Source organism: Maylandia zebra, linkage group LG12 (assembly GCF_041146795.1).
Source record: "Maylandia zebra isolate NMK-2024a linkage group LG12, Mzebra_GT3a, whole genome shotgun sequence".
NCBI classification, from domain to species: domain Eukaryota; kingdom Metazoa; phylum Chordata; class Actinopteri; order Cichliformes; family Cichlidae; genus Maylandia; species Maylandia zebra.
Window position 1 is genome coordinate 18,354,240 of NC_135178.1, and position 17,187 is coordinate 18,371,426.

A 17,187-nucleotide genomic window follows, 5' to 3' on the forward strand; every position below is an offset into this window, starting at 1 on the left:
CCCCCGTTCTCCTCTCCCAGCAATGCTCCACGGCTATTCTTCCAAGAATGGAAGTAACTCTCTCATGGACTCATGTGCTGGTGGCAGTAGGTGGAAATCTATGCAAGTAGGAAGAAAAGTTGTTTTGATTTTTCTTCTTTTTTTTTTTGTTTGTTGTTTTTTTTTTCCTTGCATGCATTCTCATGTGAGCGGAAAAAGGCCAGTGGTTCAGCTCTTGTCAGTTCGATATGATACATCACCAAGGCCAGATTGAAACTACGCAAAAGAAATAGCAAAGTTTTACATCTCACGCCTTTGCCAAAAAAGACAGCATGCTAAACCTCTGTGCCCCTTTTGTTCTCTTGACTCATCCTCCTCAGATAGAGCAAGAGTGCCTGATTCACTGTAGGTCTATTGGAAGTCAGATCTCCTGCATCGCCTAGCGTGATTTGTTTGGTGTGATTTCCTGAAGACTGTCAAAGATGTGAGAGATGCTTTCAAATTCAGAATTCCAGATTTCCACTCCAGGGGCCAAGTGAGGATTCAGAGAGAGAAAAAGGAGAGCCAGCAAATGTTGACACACTTACAGTAGCTGCCTCGCCACGAGACGCCTCAGGAATCAAACAGTTATCACACAACACACAAAAGAAGCCCTCTAAGTTCACTAAAACCACACTCAAAACAGGCCTTTGTTGTGCTGACATGAGAGATGACTGGATTTTTATTTGTTTTCTAAGCAGGCAGATCGCTCCTTGTCACTTCTGCTGCTGGTTGTGATGGAGTAGCTAGCACTCGTATCTCTTCTGTGAGTGAGTACTGACAGAGACAAACAAATGAGAGGAAGAAGTTCACCGAGATTAACTTATCTTAGCATCTATCTTCCTCCTTTCTCCTGCTCAGTCGCTCTTTCTTTTTTCTTGACTAACACCCACTCTCACACACCCACACATGCACACACACACACACAGACTCATTCCCCTCTTTCCCCACCCACACACACACACACACACACACTATACAACATATACAGAGAAGCGCACACTCTCACACACTTGATCAGCATCAAATACAAGGTGTGCTAAAGTAAATTTAATTACGTCTGTCTGATATGGAGCTTCAGATGAAAGTAGGAGAGCGCAGTGTGAAGCGATGACTGCACAGACAGGAGCAGGCCCGTGATATTCCTCCCGTAGACTAATCTCCCTTTATTAAAGCCAGGAGGAGAGAGGCAAGGGGGAGAGGGGGGGGCATGTGGTGGAGAGGAGAAGGAGGAGGAGGAGGAGGTGGTGTCTTTGATGAGATCTCTCTAACTGTCAGCTACTGTACTTTTCTTCTCTGCCGCTCGGTCTTTGTCTCTCTCACTTTTGCGAGGCAAATGAACACAGCACCTATCGTTACATGCCCACTTGCTCAAGCAAACATACCCTCGTGCTATCACACACAGTAATGCGCTCTGAAACTTATCCCTGTTGTTAAGGTTGTCAACAATATCTAAAAAAGGACAGAGACAGCTACAGATACAGCCCCCCCCCCCGCGCCAACCACCACCACCACCACCTCTCGTTTTCTTATTTATTCCAATGCTCTCTTTGTCTGTCTCTCTCCTCCAGTGAGAGGGAGTGGTGATCGAGTGGAGAGTGTGCGTGCGCTTTTTTCCCCTTCTTCTTTCAGCGTGCTATTTTCTGTCCACTCTAATGGGGGCAGGTGGCCATCAGGTGGCCAGAACAGAAACTGCCACATTTAATAGCACATACACCACACTCGTAAACTTGTGCACCTCGGCTGTATTTTAATTCTATTTCACGGCCCGCTGATAATTATGGTTGTAAAATATGTTTTACTTTTATGACTGTTCCCTTTTCTGTGCAATTATGAGGTTTTAAGGTCCCCCCTTGATTTGTCATTCTGTTATGTCTTGTTATTGAATGTGATTGAATCATTTGTGCCTTTTTTTTCTGTGTTTAGCGGCATGTTTACTTGTTCATAAAAATAGGCCGTGTGTCCTCACCCCATACCATCTTGTTAGAGTTCATACCGTGAGCGTTTTTTTTTTGTTAAAGCTTTTTTAAAAATTAAGATAATTTGTAGCAAAGATCTCATTACCCTACGCAGTAAGCCAGATTTGTTCTTTGTTTTTTAATTTGATATAAAACCACATCGGTTTAAGAACTTTTCAAAAGTGTTTCTTTTTTTTCAAGTCCTTTAATCAGACTTACATTCGAAAATGAACCTCCTCACACTTCATTACCATTATGTCCCTCCGAAGCTGTTCACCTGGGTTTCTCTTCCCTACCCCCAAAGCCCTTCAACTATGTTGTGCAACTGCTCTGTTTGCAGACATTGAGAAAGAAGGGCCTAAACGGCTGTGACAGCCCAGATCCCGACGCAGATGACTCGGTTGGCCACAGCCCCGAGTCTGAGGACAAGTACAGGAAAATAAACGAGGACATTGATCTGATGATCAGCAGACAGAGACTGTGTGTAAGTACTTCTTGTTAAACCCAGAGCCTTCTTCTCACCTTTTCTTTCCTCTCTCTCCCTCCCCCCACATGCTTTCTGTTGCTTCATCCCTGTCATCGTCATCTGTTCCTACCGTCCATCTCTCCGTCCCTTCATGTGTGTGTCTCCCCTCCATCCTTCTCTGTGGTTGTGGGACCTGGCAGGCATTGAGCAAGAAGGAGAACAAAGGTGGCGAGAGCCCGGAGCTCGAGTCTGCGCTCATCCTCACCCCGCACACTGAGGAGAAATACAAACAGATTAACGAAGAGTTTGATCACATGATTAAAACTCATAAGATACCTGTAAGTACTGGGTTATAATCAGCAGGCTGACAAAATGCTGACTGGCAAGTAACTGTTGCGCTAACCCAGCTAACCACCATTGTTTGGAAGCAGACTAATTACACAAAGTGAGAGTGAGAGTAAGATCGGGGTAAAATTGCACTCTGCAAAATTACAGATCTTTGAATTTTCCTGTTTACAGTAGAGGAATGGTCCTTTAATTTGACATGTCTGCAACCATAACTAGTAGGCACGTATGCTGATTTAACAGCATAGTTTCTTTTATGACAAATTTTAACCTCACCCGGTTCCCACCTTGAACCCGCTCTACCCATAATGCCTTGCCTGGCTCTCAGGAGAGGTGTGGTCTGCATGCGCTTTTCCTTTTCCTGCACCAAAACCCAGTGGTCTGTGACCTGCAACAACAGGGACAGACAGTGTTGGCAGTGAAACAGCTGCAGGCATTCGAACACTCTTAATAAGCCCGTCTTCCTAACTCAAAAAACTTGCTTATCTCTCCTCAGGCAAACGCCTTTGTAGCTTTGTATATGCCTAGATGTGTTATCTGCTGGATTTATATTATATAGTGTCAACTTTACAGAAGACTTTAACCTATAGCTAGTTGCCAGGAACTACAAAATTGAGGCCTTCTTTCTATGTAAACTGAGCTTGCCACTCATTCAGAGAGCACATTATAGAATGGTTAGCGCTTCGGCCATACGGAGCAAAGAGATAATTCCACAGTAAATCACTCAGAGAAGAAGAGTAGTGTCTGAGCCGCATGGAGTAGGAGGAGATGTGGTTAGAAGCGAGGCAGTGGTTGGTGAGCTGGGGTGGTGCGTCGGGGTGAGGTGGGGTGTGTTTGGGATCGGAGAATGGGTGGGGTTGAGTGGTGGTGGGGGAGATGGAGGGGGTGGGGTGGGGTTCTGCAAACAACAAGTGGCAGTTCAGTGTGTGGTCAGAGTGGCTGCCAAGCACTGGGCCTCTGGATTGCAGGGGACTGTTGAGGGGACTGCGGGGAGAGGCAAAGGAGGAAGATGAGTGAAAACAGGAAGGATGGCACCAGTTAAAGGACAGCTCAGAAACGGGGCCCTTACACCCAGCAGTAGAGTGTGTGTGTGTGTGTGTGTGTGTGTACACATGCAGAAATGTGCACGTACGACGACAGCTCACGCATTTTTAAATAATAGTTCACCGGGACCAATTAGGTCAAAAAAGTCCACCAAAGAGTCAGAGATGGAAGAAGTAATAGGGTGGGTGGGAATAAAAAAAACAGAACCAGAGACAGACCCTCAAAAAAAATAGCATATATAGGTTTTGGCTAGCCACTCCCGTGCAAAGTCGCAGTTAAAGCGAAACGTGGAGAGGCCCATAATGAAATATGGTTAGAGTAATCATCTTTGTACATTGAAATAATATTTGGCCTGCTAACAGAACATTAGCAGAGGGGAGAAAATTAAAGAAACTGAGGCACATCGCCCACTTCCACATGAGCCAGGCTGATGATCTCCCTGATGCACTCCCTCCATGGCTCTGAGACACATGGCAGTAATTTAGGGCGCTATTTTCTACTTCCTAAAACTAACAATGCAGGATCAACCACTTCCAGGGCACTCCCAAGGTTAAACCCTTATGCCAAGTGACACAATAAAAATGACAAACTAGATGCCGGAGGCTTTTCATGTTCCTGGTGAGACTATTGACTGATCTGAGTGCGTCACTTAAAACACTTTACATAAGCTCCATATGATCTGAAAATAAGTGATCCCCCATTGTGTTCTCTTGTGCCGTTTTACTTTTGAAAGATATTCTGCAGGCTTGTTAGTGAGGTGAAGATAGACTGAATTATCTTAAGCGCTGGGACAGTGGAAAACGATTGGCTTTGTTCCCTGTGAACCACAGCCTTCCATTTTTTTATGTATGACTGTAATGACTTCAGCATAATATTTCCTTTGGTCAGCCTTTTGACTTTTACAATGGCAAATGTTACAAGATGTCAGGGCCAGCACTTGACTCCTGCGTAAAGACATTAGTAGCCTCCAAAGTAACTCGATCACACTGAAATGAAAAAGTACCGCCAGTCCATTTATATTATCACTGAGGCAATTTGAGTAACTCTGAAAGGAGTTTTCCTTTTGTCTTTCATGCAATGCTGCTTTTGCCCAACTCTGCTATCTTGTATTTTTATTCTTGCTGTAAGGAGTTCAGTTCATCTGTCCATTAGTCCTATTGAACTTCACTCTTTAAGTTTCTTTGTGTTCCTGGACTATTTCTGACCTGTCATGCTTTTTTCCTCTCTCTTTCTTTCTGTTTGTCTCATACTTCGCAAACCTTGTTTTATAACAATTCAAGCATCAGAATCATTGCAATCTTTAGTCTAATCACACCCATGTTTATGTCTCTCTATCGTCTCAGCAGGCCGTGCCCCCATCGAACTACGACATGCCCGTGTCCATTCCTGTTAGCAACCAGAACAATCTCATTTACAGCCATCCCGGTGGATCCCTAGGCAACCACAATCTGTTGCCACTGGCACACCACGGCCTACAGAGAAACAGCATGTCTCCTGGAGTTACACACAGACCCCCCAGTGCAGGTAATACAGGTCGGGTCTCGCACGCACTCATGCACCCATGTACATGCTGTTATCCCATCTGTCTATCTTCTCAACTGTGTGTACCTGTCTGTCATGATAATAGAGGCGCACATAGAAATGTGCAATTTATTTTATGACAGCTACCCACAATTTTCCACCTAAAGGCAGTTAATGAATCCTAAGTCGTCCCCTCCCACATATATTCACATATTGCCTGCTCAGTATTCTGTTCAAAGTGAGCTGATGATTTAATGCAATATAAAATCCCAAGCCACAGGCCTGCTGATTTAGTGTTCTGTTGTACACACAGGACGTCTGGCCTTATATATAGGCACCGGGTTGCTGGTGACATAAGCAAATTGGGCCTGTTGGTTTGTTATTGTTGTCCAAAGTCCTTTTTTTGTCCCTTTGGTCTGAAGGCTGCTGCCCACACCCTCACCCTGTCATTACAACTGGATGCTAGAAATGCCAGCGCAAACTAAATATGAGTTTTGGCGCTTGCAGCATCCATGCCAAACCGCACACGCTCTGGACCCTCCCACTCATCCACCTCTTATGCCTTAAAAATAATAATGTGTCATTTTTCTTGGACGGCAGCTTAATGCATCCGCTCGTAGCGTCCAGTTGCTAAGCGTGTTCAAGTTGGAGTGGGAAGCTGCGCCGCTTCTGGTGTCAGTGCACATATGACGGCCTGACACGCGCGCACACACACACACACACAGCACATTGTGATTAAACCGAGCGAGAGACAGAAGGTGCAGTGGAGCCAGTGTGGGTGTCTATCCTCTAATGGGTTTCTCTCGTTTTGCTGCGCTCTCTATTTCATCTTACAGGTGGCCTCATGGGTGCCGACCTTACCACTGGCGCAGGCACCAGTGCTGGTAAGAAAGCCCTCCTCTTCTCACACACAGATGTCTGCTAACATGCACACACACATACACCCACTCACACACATACATGGCACCCACTCACCCACTTGGGGCCATAAAATGCATGACTAACACTAACCCAAACCCAAGTGGAGATTTTGTCCATGATGTGTTGAAGTTAGTGGTCGTGGAGTTCATCTGGGAATGTTTGCTCAGTGCCTGGGCTGTGACACATCCTGCCTGTGTTCATCTATAAAATGGTAGAGCAAGTGGGGGGAAGAGAAGTAAAATGGCATTATATCCTGAGGCAGCAGATATAACAGAGATATTGCTAGATTCTTTAATGTACACATACAAATTTGTCTTGTTGTTTCTGTCACCTCTCGGATTTCTGTCTAGAACCAAATTAATTCAGTGTTTAGAGAGTCTCACGGTGGGATAATGATCCTGCCGGTAGCTCAGCAACACACATTTGGGAAACACGTGTAAAACATCTTATGTGTTAACTTCTGTTTGTACATGGGTATGTCCCCGAGGACATGTGAGGCCCGCGTTTATAACAAAGAGACTCCCTTTTAAAGGGTTGAATTTTTACGACTTCAGCGTAGGGTGCAGAGTGTAAAAAAGAGAGAATTGGGGGCGTCAGTGGGTCACAGCTGGGCAGCCTTGTCTGGCCCCCGAGCCTCTATCACAAGGGGTCAGTGCCTGGTTTCTCTGTCTGGACAGTCATCGCACACACAAACACATACGCGCGCACAACAGGCCCATTTGTTGTGGCGTGTGTTCCATTGACTGCGTTTTGCAGTGCATCCTTCAAAAGTAGCCTTTGTGTCACTGCGCTGAAGGAACAGAGGCACTCTGTGAGCGCTGCGCGTCGCTCAGCAGCGGCGAAAAACACAACGTGGAGAGAGAGTCATGTGGGAGCTGAAAGATTCCATTCAGTGCTCTCTTAAATCTCATCTGGGGTGGAGTGGGGGGGGGCACAGTGATGAATATCCACCAATGGTGGAAGCATGTGTGTAAAGGAGAAACAGAGGGGGGAACACAGATGGAAGTGTTCTGCGAACTCGGTCAGCCATTTTAATGATGTTCCTCTAAAATCATCAGTATGAAGTGGCACAGCCACTGTGGCACCTCGAGGACTGTTTTAACACTCCTCTTCTCCCCAGTGTAAGTTTTGATAAGATGATTGTACGAGTGGCCATCTGCCCCGTGTATGTGTCATCAGTCATGTGCCCTAAGTAACATAAGAGGAGCCTTAAGACACACAGAAACACACAACTTCTTTTGTGCTTCTATGAAAGAAATAAAAGAAATACCTCGGCTGTTTCTCTCAGTGCACAAAGATATGCTGCGTTGAGTCATATCTGTACATAATCCAGTGGATTATGCCTGTATATTCAACTGAAACAGATCTGCAAATCAGCCACATGAAACCCAGATGTGGGGGGTATATTCAAATCACAAAAGTTCCCCTGGTGATTCTAGTCCAGTGTAAATAGGACATGTTACTGAAGGGCTGAGTCATCGTAGCTTTCCTATGGAAAGTTTTCATGCCTACATCTAAGCATATGTTTTGATCTGTCAATTTGCATGATGAGAGACAGAACGTGAGTTGAAAGAAAAAAAGAGCACTCAGGAAAGAAGTCCGGATGGAGGCCTCGGCTTGTGAAAACCTTTCCACCAGAATGCGTGCAATTAAGCAAGTGTCATCTGTCCACACGCTTCTCACCAAAGCACAGCGAGGAATTAACAAGACTCTCCTCTCACCTCTCACTCCGCTCGTGCCTCGATTCCTCCTTTAAATGAGTTGCATAGAAGGTACATCTCGAGGACATCTCTGATCGCATTTGTTCAAGTTTTTTTAATAAAAAGGGAACACACACACACGCGCTCACATATAGTAACTGACAAAAGGTCAAGCTGATGAGTGTCTGCTTCAGTTTTGGCAGCATCCTACACCAACTGAACAAGTGTGACACCTTTGTTCAGTTGGAGAATTCAGGGTTGAATGCACGTTTGGCCAAACCGCAACGGAAGAGTGTGTGTATGGGGAATAGAATGGAGCGCGCCTGTTAGACCACAACAGGACATCAGAAATTTGTTCAGTAACAGTAAAATCTACATGAGTTTAACCACACCTCTCCTTTGTGTGTGCGCTTTGTGTGTGTGTAAGATGGAAAAACACAGAAAGAACACTCTGATGGGGGGATGGATGGGGGGGAGTCTTGTCTGTCACATGTATCTCGAAGTACCCTAGCTAACCATGGAGCCAGATTGTAATCATTCAGCTCTGACCTTAGCTATCCCCCCCAACCACACACACACACACACAACTCAGCAATAGCAAAAAAAAAAAAACTTATTTATCTGAATCTGAGATCAGATATTGTTCTCCCTACATCGAGTTTAACGCAACAGCCAAAAAGACTCCCTGCTGGGCCGTGTTTAATTTTGGTACTTCCTCTAAACAGTTGACGCCAGCCTGCGCCGCACTTCGACTGCGCAAAATAGTAATAGAGGAGGAGAGTGGAAATGAACTCTGGTTATCATCTGTCTCTTTTGAATGCGTGCGCCCTAAAATCAGGTTGATCACGCTGCAGAATAGAACGATTTGAGTCACAGTTCTCGCTTCATTAGCTTAATTGACTTGTGATTCTACTTTTGAAGTGCTAAAGGACTGGCCTGTGCCACTCATGATTAAAGTCATCCAGCATATAATTGACTGGACTGCAGCCATCTCCACAGGGTAGCAATACACAGATGTCTGAGTGACTGTCACCAAGATGAAGTCCGTGTCATCTTGACCAAAGTGTGTATTAATGTCTCTCCATTGCTCACTGTCTTTTTGATTCATCTGTACAGAAACAGTGATGTACTTCCTGCTGGGTTATTTACTAAAGTATGTGTATGTGTGCTGGGAGGGTGTGTGTTATGTGTGTGTGAGATCTCATTCATCTGTCTCCACATGCACCCACTCGATCTCACAAAGGGCCAGCCATGAGAATGAGAGAGCGGGAAAACTGAAGAGGCAGCTGCCTCTTTGCTAATGTGAGACTGACATTGGAACTAAGAGGGTCCAATACAAAACACACATGTGCATCCATATACGCCTGGCTCGTGCAGAAGCAACGTTTCTCACAGAGCCTCAAGTCATACGGCGCCTATAGCGTGAAACATTGCATACAGCAAAACATACAGTGACACGCAAAGTCTGCGCTAATATCAGGCATCACGCGTCGGCACACACATCAGCGGCAACAGTAACACAACACTATTTTTCTCGTTTTCTGTCAGGCGGCCTCATTTTCTCTCGCTGCTAGCGGTCGTTTACTCTTCAGATTGTTCAAATTGAGCTTTTGAGACTTTTCATTTCAAAACAACAAAAACCTCGCTCTCAAATTAAACAAAGATCAGCAGGGGAAATTGCCCAGGAAGACATCTGTGACTCATTTTCCCCTGGAGTATATGATTAGGAAATTCATTTATGTCTAACGTATAATTCCTGCCCGTCTTTCAAGTGGGAACGTCCACACAGTGCCCTGTGTTCTACCCCTAGGAAGAGGGAAGGAATGGAAGGGGGGAAAAGCAGTCTGTGGGATTGGGTTAGAAACAAAGACCATGTTGCTTGCAATAAGTCTCCACTTTCAATTTTTTAATGATGTTGCTAGGACTACCTTTCTTCTTTTTTTCTTTTTTTTTTGAGGGAGAAACTGATGCTGTATGCTTGACCTTCCATGCTTAGAGGAATCCAGGTCTAGTGACAAGAGAAAGGCACGACTTTTGTCTAGAAGAGCCTCAGAACTGTGTTTAACTACGATTTACCCAATCCCTCTGTGGTCTCGCTACCCAAAATTAGATGTTTCGGTAAGATTCGCTGGCTGAAACGGGAACAATATAGCCTTCAGTGACGGTAGCAGAGTTTTAGGGTGAGGTGCTGTCGTGTGGGCACTAAAAACTGGTAATGAAGACGAAAACTGCACATCTGCTCCGCCAGCAGTGTGCACCGCTTCCATGAAGCACCATTTACAAGTCTTCTCTTCAGGACGGTGCGCTAATAAATTTCCTACCACAGGAAGTGAAGATGAGGCAGAAACACTGAAAGGGAGTACAAGGTGAAAATGGATTCCTGTAGTTCATAATTAGGTCACACCGTCACGGACAGCAGGAGTTTTGAGATTCATTAAACTTTTGACACAGGTTTAATAACATGTAAGTGCGCCTTCCTAGAAATACCAAAGGAGAACACTGGTGTATTAAATGTTTCTCTGCCTTTTTCCTGTGCTCTCTCTTAGGAAATGGATATGGGAACCACCGCAACTCGCCTGGTCTGCTGGTTTCTCCAGGTGGCATGAACAAGAACATGCAGACTAAGTCTCCCCCACCCATGAACCTGGGCATGAACAACCGCAAACCTGACCTACGTGTGCTCATCCCCCCTGGTGCCAAGAACAACATGCCGTCCATTGTGAGTAGCGGTTGCATCCCTCTCTCAACCTGCTTCCTTTCCTCATCCACTTTCCCTCCTGCATATCCTGCTACCTTTCTAGGGGTGGGGGGTGGGGGTATCCTGTCAGGTTTGGCTGTTATTGTTTATTTCCTTTCATGTCCTCTCTGCTGCTTTCATCCTATCGTATCAGACTTGGGTTGATGAGGTTATGCTTGTGATAAGTGTGACTTACGGTACACGTTTCTCTGATTAGTCTTGGCAGCTTGTTAAACCAAAGCCTTTCTTTAAAATGTACTTTTGGCCCAAGGCTGATATTCTGGCAGTTACGGTGTATCACTTCTGCTGTGTCTGTTTGTGTATGCTGATGCTTCTTCCAAAGGTCCCCCTTATTTCTTTTTCTTCCCTCCTATAAATGAGTGTGTTACGTTAGTAGAGTTACAATAGCTGTTAGCATCCTCTTTTCACATTAGCTCTGCTTCCGTTGGCTCAATTCCAATGCAGCTCCATCCCTAGATCCACGCCTAGCCACCACCACTTGTGTGTGCTCACCTACACTCACTAATTTGAATGTATTACCCTCCCCTTTCAATGCCATCAGTCTGAGGATGTCGATCTGCTATTGGTAAGTCAGACTGCAACTCAAAATCAGAGATTAAAAAAAAAAAAAGAACAACCCTGAAACAGTCGAAACATTCTGAAGCTGTCGAGTTTTCCAGTAAAGAAAAAAACCTCTAAGAAGCATAATGATCCTAGAGCGATGCAGTCCCCTGATACTAACCTCTTAATTTGAATCCAGTTTTGCTTTGACTAAAGGGCTTATTACTGCAAGAAAAGCCATCCTGACTGCAGAGAAACTTTCACCTTTATTGCTGCTGACTCTGCTGAAGGCCTCAGTGTCGCCTCATGCGATGTTTTATGAGGGCACATGGTGCCATCCAGTGGTGTGCCAGAGTAAAAGCAACCTGGCCTTTTTATTTGTGTGTGTGCGTGTGTGTGTGTGTGTATCCATTCCTCCCTTTCTTCCTCATATTTTTTCACCTGCATGGAGAATTGTGTGTTGCACATGTGCAACTCACAGAACTGCTCAGAGTGTAGAAATGAAAGGCAACAAAAGAGTACACTTTCATGTTGCATCAAACCTCCATGGTTTTCTGACAAACCCTCCCCTCTGCCTCACTAAAGTGCCTTTCCTTTGCCTTTGCTACCCCGCGTTGCCGTGGAAACCGGCGGTGTTACTATAGCGACAGTAGGCCCTCGGAAAAAGGGTGGTAAATGATAGGGTTGGCAGGGTTCAGCCTTGCCGCATGTCAAGTGATTAATTTCTCCAGAAGTTGGCATCACATTCATTCTTTCAGCATCTGTTGAGTGAAAGAAAGAAATGAAAGAAGGAAAAAAAAAACTTTCTCGGTTTATTACTTTTTTTGTTTGTTTTGTCTGGAAGTAGATTTTATGTTCTCAAGCCTCTCCCATCTTCCCCTTTTTTCTCTCTGTCTTCTCTTCCTCTGCCACAGAACCAGAGAATAAACAACTCTCAGTCTGCTCAGTCACTGGCCACCCCAGTGGTATCAGTAGCAACTCCTACTCTACCAGGACAAGGCATGGGCGGTTACCCATCTGCCATTTCTACTTCTTATGGTACCGGTACGTTGCCCAGTGTGTCTGTAAACATAGAGTTATTTTGTGCAGTGTGTATAGTTTTGCATTACACGCAAAATGACCCATCAAATCCAAATTTATTTTTAAACTCTGTATTGTGTATACCAAGCTTTTCTTTTCTGTGTGCAAATGGGTGTTATACAGCAATCTAACAGCAGAGGGTGATATTGTCCCACCCAGTGACTTGAACACGTTCATGTCACAGCAGGATTTACCAGAGCTCCAACTTTGTCTTTTTTTCACTTCATTGAACAAACTATAATGTGAATCTTCCTCTTCTTTTTCATATGTGTTTGCACACAGAGTACTCCCTGAATAGCACAGACCTCTCCTCCCTGTCTGGCTTCAACAGTGGCAGCTCTCTACACCTTGGTTCAATGAGTGGGTGGCAACAGCAACACCTTCAGAACATGCAGCATTCAGCGCTGGGCCAGCTAGGGTGAGTGCACAGAGCTTACTCTGAGGTGTTGTTGGGAAGTGCATGAAGTAACACATGAATTACTCCCAGAGATTTTTTATTTTTTGAAATGCCACACTCATAAATCTACTTTACTGTTCTCAATCTTCACTTGCAAGATCGAACACAAGTGACACCTCACTTTTTTTTTTCACGAGTGTGTATGTATGCATGCTGGCATGTGTGTATGTGTGCGTGTTACGAGCTGACTTTTAAAATCACTTTGTTTCTTGCTCTGTAACTCTGTAACCCCTTTGCGTTTCCTTTCCTTCCAACAGAAATTGTTCTAGCTCTCACTTATGTCAGGGTTCAAATCTGTCCCTGCCCTCTGCTCAAAGCCTCCACATCAAGTCCGAACCTGTTTCTCCTCCTAGAGATCGCACCAGCAGCACACCGGGGGGCTACGGTGGCGGGGTGCCACCTCCCCAGAACCCCTCGTCCCGCCAGGACTCGGGACGCTCCCCTGTTGATAGCCTGAGCAGTTGTAGCAGCTCCCATGAGGGCAGCGACCGCGATGAGCACAGGAATGAGTTCCACTCACCTCTGGGACTGGCCCGGCCCGCCCTGGATGAGCGTGAGAGCCCCTCCATCAAACGGGTACGCCTGTCAGAAGGATGGGCGACATGATTGCACTGTCCACTCCTCTGCAGTGCCCCAAGTTGCCCCGAGCTCCCGACAATGCAGCATTACGATGCCCCACAGTCAGCTCCCTCTTCTTCCTCCTCGCACTCGATCTCATGAGTCACTCACCGCTCAACCCCATGGCCTCTCTCCTTTTTTCTCTTTATTGAAGGAAAGCAAAGGGACAACCCTTTCCAAAAATCTGTTTGTAATTTCTTTTCCTTATTTTTTGTTCCTTGTTTTGATTTTGCTGAGTGTGCGTGTGTGTGCGTGTTATACATATTGACATTATATAAAGCAGTTGGGTGTTGTAATGGGGGCTTGGGAGGGTAGTTGTTGTATGGGATGGGATCTGGGGGTATTTTTGTTGGGGAACTATGCATAAATTGTATTGTGGAAAAAAAAAAAAGAATCATGTATGCATATATCTTAACACGTGTAACACGTGTCTACAGATGTGCATATCAACAAATACAAAAAAAAGGTCAGGTACTCTGTTTCATAAAACGTACTTACAATTTGCCCCAGTGCTATATCAGTGAATAGAGACAAAAAAAACAACAAAAAAACAACAAAAAAAACAAGATGAGCGTGATTGTGTCCAGTGAAAAACACCTTAGCACTTGAGTTGGACAAACAATACATGTGTACAGTATCAGTTTCATTGCTATAGACCTTCTCTGCAGTTTTACCTTGCAAAAATGTGTGTTAACATTAGATGATGTCATGTTGCAGGTTCAACGTATTTATGTAAATAGCGGGTCAAAGGGGTAAAAGGGCCTGGGGTCAAAAGTCGCCAGACATTACAAGATTTATTTACTCACTAAATGAAAAAGCTATTATGCAACATTTGAAGGATTGTACAGGTAAACGAGAAAACCCGATGCTAGATGTGTGGAACCCTTGATCGTTTTCGTGCTCCCCTTAAAGAACGGAGTGAGGACCACTCTTTGATCTAAGAGCTATGTCGGCGTAATCAAGAAAATCTCTGGATCTAGTATTAACTATTCAGTATTGATAAACAAAAAAAAGAGAAAAAAACAATTGTACAATACACTTGCTTATATTTTCATATGAAAGGAATAAAATGCAAAGCATTTTTGTGGCTTTTTGTAGTTTCTATAAGCCAGAATGTGTTTTTTGATAGCTTTGCCAATAAGAGATGGATAGTTCACCCAGAGGGGAAATGACAGGGCTTCAAGCCCCAAGCCATGAAAAACAGACTGAGATCCAATGCTTTGCTGAACTGTTTAATCTTTGTAGAGGTTTGTTTTTAAACGTGTATTTCTTATTATATATAATAATGGTAATATTAAGAATCTTTTAAAAAAAATCTGTGAAATTAACATGCTTGTGTATAGCTTTCTAATATATAAATATATATAATAATGATTTTTTTTGTTGGTTTCTTAGTGAAGTTTCTATGTGCTGTTGCACATGTTGTCTGGTTTGTTTCATTTTAACTCTGAACAGGGCTGTTTGGGCGGGGTGTTTAGACTAACCTTAAAAACCAGCTGGAAAGCATTGCCAGGGTTGAAGCCTGAATGCTGAAAAACCTCATTTCTAGTGGAAAATGTCACGAGGCTGAATCTGGAGACCACACAGAAATAAATGTTGACACGTAATGTACATGATTGTCACACTGATGAGGAAATATGACAAAGCCGGAGTCTCCGAATACATTTTTATGCATCCGGATATTTCGTTAGGAGTCCAAATTATTATAATTTAATAATCGTAGTCATAAAACATAGATTTGACCTCATCGATTTTGAATACCACCTTCAATTTTCGACCCAGTCTACCTTGTGTTGGAGATGTCGCTCAGACGCAAACTGTAAAATCTTCCTTTGAATCGCATTAACGTAATGCGATTTATGCATCGTGATTAAGTACTCTTGTTTTCAAACCTAATTTAATTCTGTGTCGCTCCAGTCTCGAAAACAGGGTTCCACATCCTTTACCACACTGTCACAGACAGTTCAGCGTAAGACACAAAAAAGAACAAACTGATCATGCTGGTATGGGAGAAGCACAATTGTTTATTCTTGATGAATAGCTTTGATTTTCTCTTTTTTAAACAATGAGACTAGCCACATATCTCTCCGCCTCCCACACCTGTATCTGCTGTCACTTAAGTGTTATGATATTTCTATGTGCATATTTCATGCAGGATCACTAGGTTGTTACTGTATACAGTCTGTGTAGTCAAATGGGGCAGAGCCTCTATAACAGTGTTTTTCTTCTTCTTTTTTTTAAACTTCAATAGAAAAAAAAAAGGTTGGGAAAAAAATAAACATGATGTTTCAGGCAGCATAAGTGTGGAGAAACCAAAGCCAGTGGCATTTCTGTGTTGTAAAGTCAGCTTTTATTTTCACATTCATATATGGGTTTTTTTTTTTTTTTTTTGTTCTTTTGGTTTTGCAAGCATTGAAACAAGATAATAAAAGATTCTGCTTAAATTCACAACTGTTTTCACATTTCACTTTCAGTTAGTTATTGTAGCTTTAGCCATCAAACTGCATTGTCCATAGGAATCGTATTAATTTACCTGCTTTCTTCTTCATTTGTCTCCCTGTGCAGCGTATCGAAAAAGGTTACATGGGGGAAAAAAACAAAAAGGAAAGGAAAAACGCATTTTCTATTTACAATTTGTTACTTAACTCGGAATCATTCAGGCCCGTGTGAAAGCTGTACTTGTTTTTCACTTCATCAATCAACATTACACACTGCTTGCTCGCTGAATAAAATAATGCCAACATGTCCTGACAGTTAATTAGAGTGCTATAGTTTTGACAGTATTTTTAACCAAAGACATGGAGAAAGCTTGTCTTTATATCTTTGATGTTGTTTTTTCTTCTTCTTCTTTCTACGTTTGTTCAATTTGAAGCCAATTTTTTTCTTCATCTGTTGATCAGTTGTTCTTTGTCATTACTATATCAGACTAAATGTTGGTACCTCAAAATTGACCCAAGCAGTACCTCAGCTGATTTTTTGATAAGTCACTTAACGTGCAAAGGGGAGACCATTCACCTGTACAGCCATGTGTAATAACAATTGCTTAAGGTCCCAACATTCACATGCTACGGGATTCTTTGTTGCTCCTCTGTGTTTGTGGTTTATTTAAGTTGTACTCAAAAGCTGAAATTAAAAAAAAAAGAGTAATATGTTAAAATACTTAAAAAGTCAGTCTGTAGTATCAATGTAGCTTGTATAAACCTGATGATGGGGGCGGACGTTTGTAACTAAGGTTTTTTGGAATGCAGGAGCGGCTTTCAGCGGCATAAGCTGGCCTTTGTCGCCACTTGAGACTAAGATGGTATTAAATTAAAATCACATCTCTGTAACTCAAGGGACTTGATTCAGCTGTATGTAGTGAAAACGTATGGGGATGAAATAAAAGTCTCCTCTGCAGGAGGGAAAGGCTATTTGTATTTTGCAGAGATTTCAGTAAAGTTACTGGCTTTCTTAGTTATCCTGATGTGACTTGGTGTGATTTCATTGTGTTTGACTTGTTTCTACATGCATCCCATACAGCGATTGCTTTCATACCATGCAGACTCAAAGAACATATCAACACAAAGAGCTTCCATGAGGAAATGAAGGGACGTGGTGCCATAGCAACTTCACTCGCAGATAATTTGTCATCCACATTTTTTTCAATAGGTGCATTTTTATATTTATAATGACAAATAAATAATAATTGTAAAAAAGCAACAGCAACATTTATTTAATATTTTAAACAGTTTTTTTAACAGTTGGCCTCACAATTACAGTTA

General features: G+C 43.4%; 1 protein-coding gene across 15 annotated transcripts in view; it reads left to right on the forward strand.

Annotated features, from left to right (window-relative positions):
• The window catches only part of mef2cb (myocyte enhancer factor 2cb), a 69,044-nt gene extending 52,161 nt beyond the window's left edge, over nt 1-16,883 (forward strand). For 3 of the 15 annotated variants that reach the window (XM_023155401.3, XM_023155402.3, XM_012917279.5), the window contains 9 exons: nt 2,317-2,460; nt 2,643-2,780; nt 5,175-5,355; nt 6,189-6,236; nt 10,520-10,692; nt 11,273-11,296; nt 12,186-12,315; nt 12,634-12,769; nt 13,066-16,883. In XM_023155401.3, coding sequence (XP_023011169.1) covers nt 2,317-2,460; nt 2,643-2,780; nt 5,175-5,355; nt 6,189-6,236; nt 10,520-10,692; nt 11,273-11,296; nt 12,186-12,315; nt 12,634-12,769; nt 13,066-13,414 — 1,323 coding nt within the window. In that variant the 3' untranslated portion in view covers nt 13,415-16,883. Of the gene's footprint in view, nt 1-2,316; nt 2,461-2,642; nt 2,781-5,174; nt 5,356-6,188; nt 6,237-10,519; nt 10,693-11,272; nt 11,297-12,185; nt 12,316-12,633; nt 12,774-13,065 lie in introns of those variants that run through there. The other 12 variants (XM_023155403.3, XM_076890795.1, XM_023155407.3 and 9 more) reach the window with 12 other exon arrangements.
• The last annotated feature ends 304 nt before the right edge of the window (nt 16,884-17,187 follow it).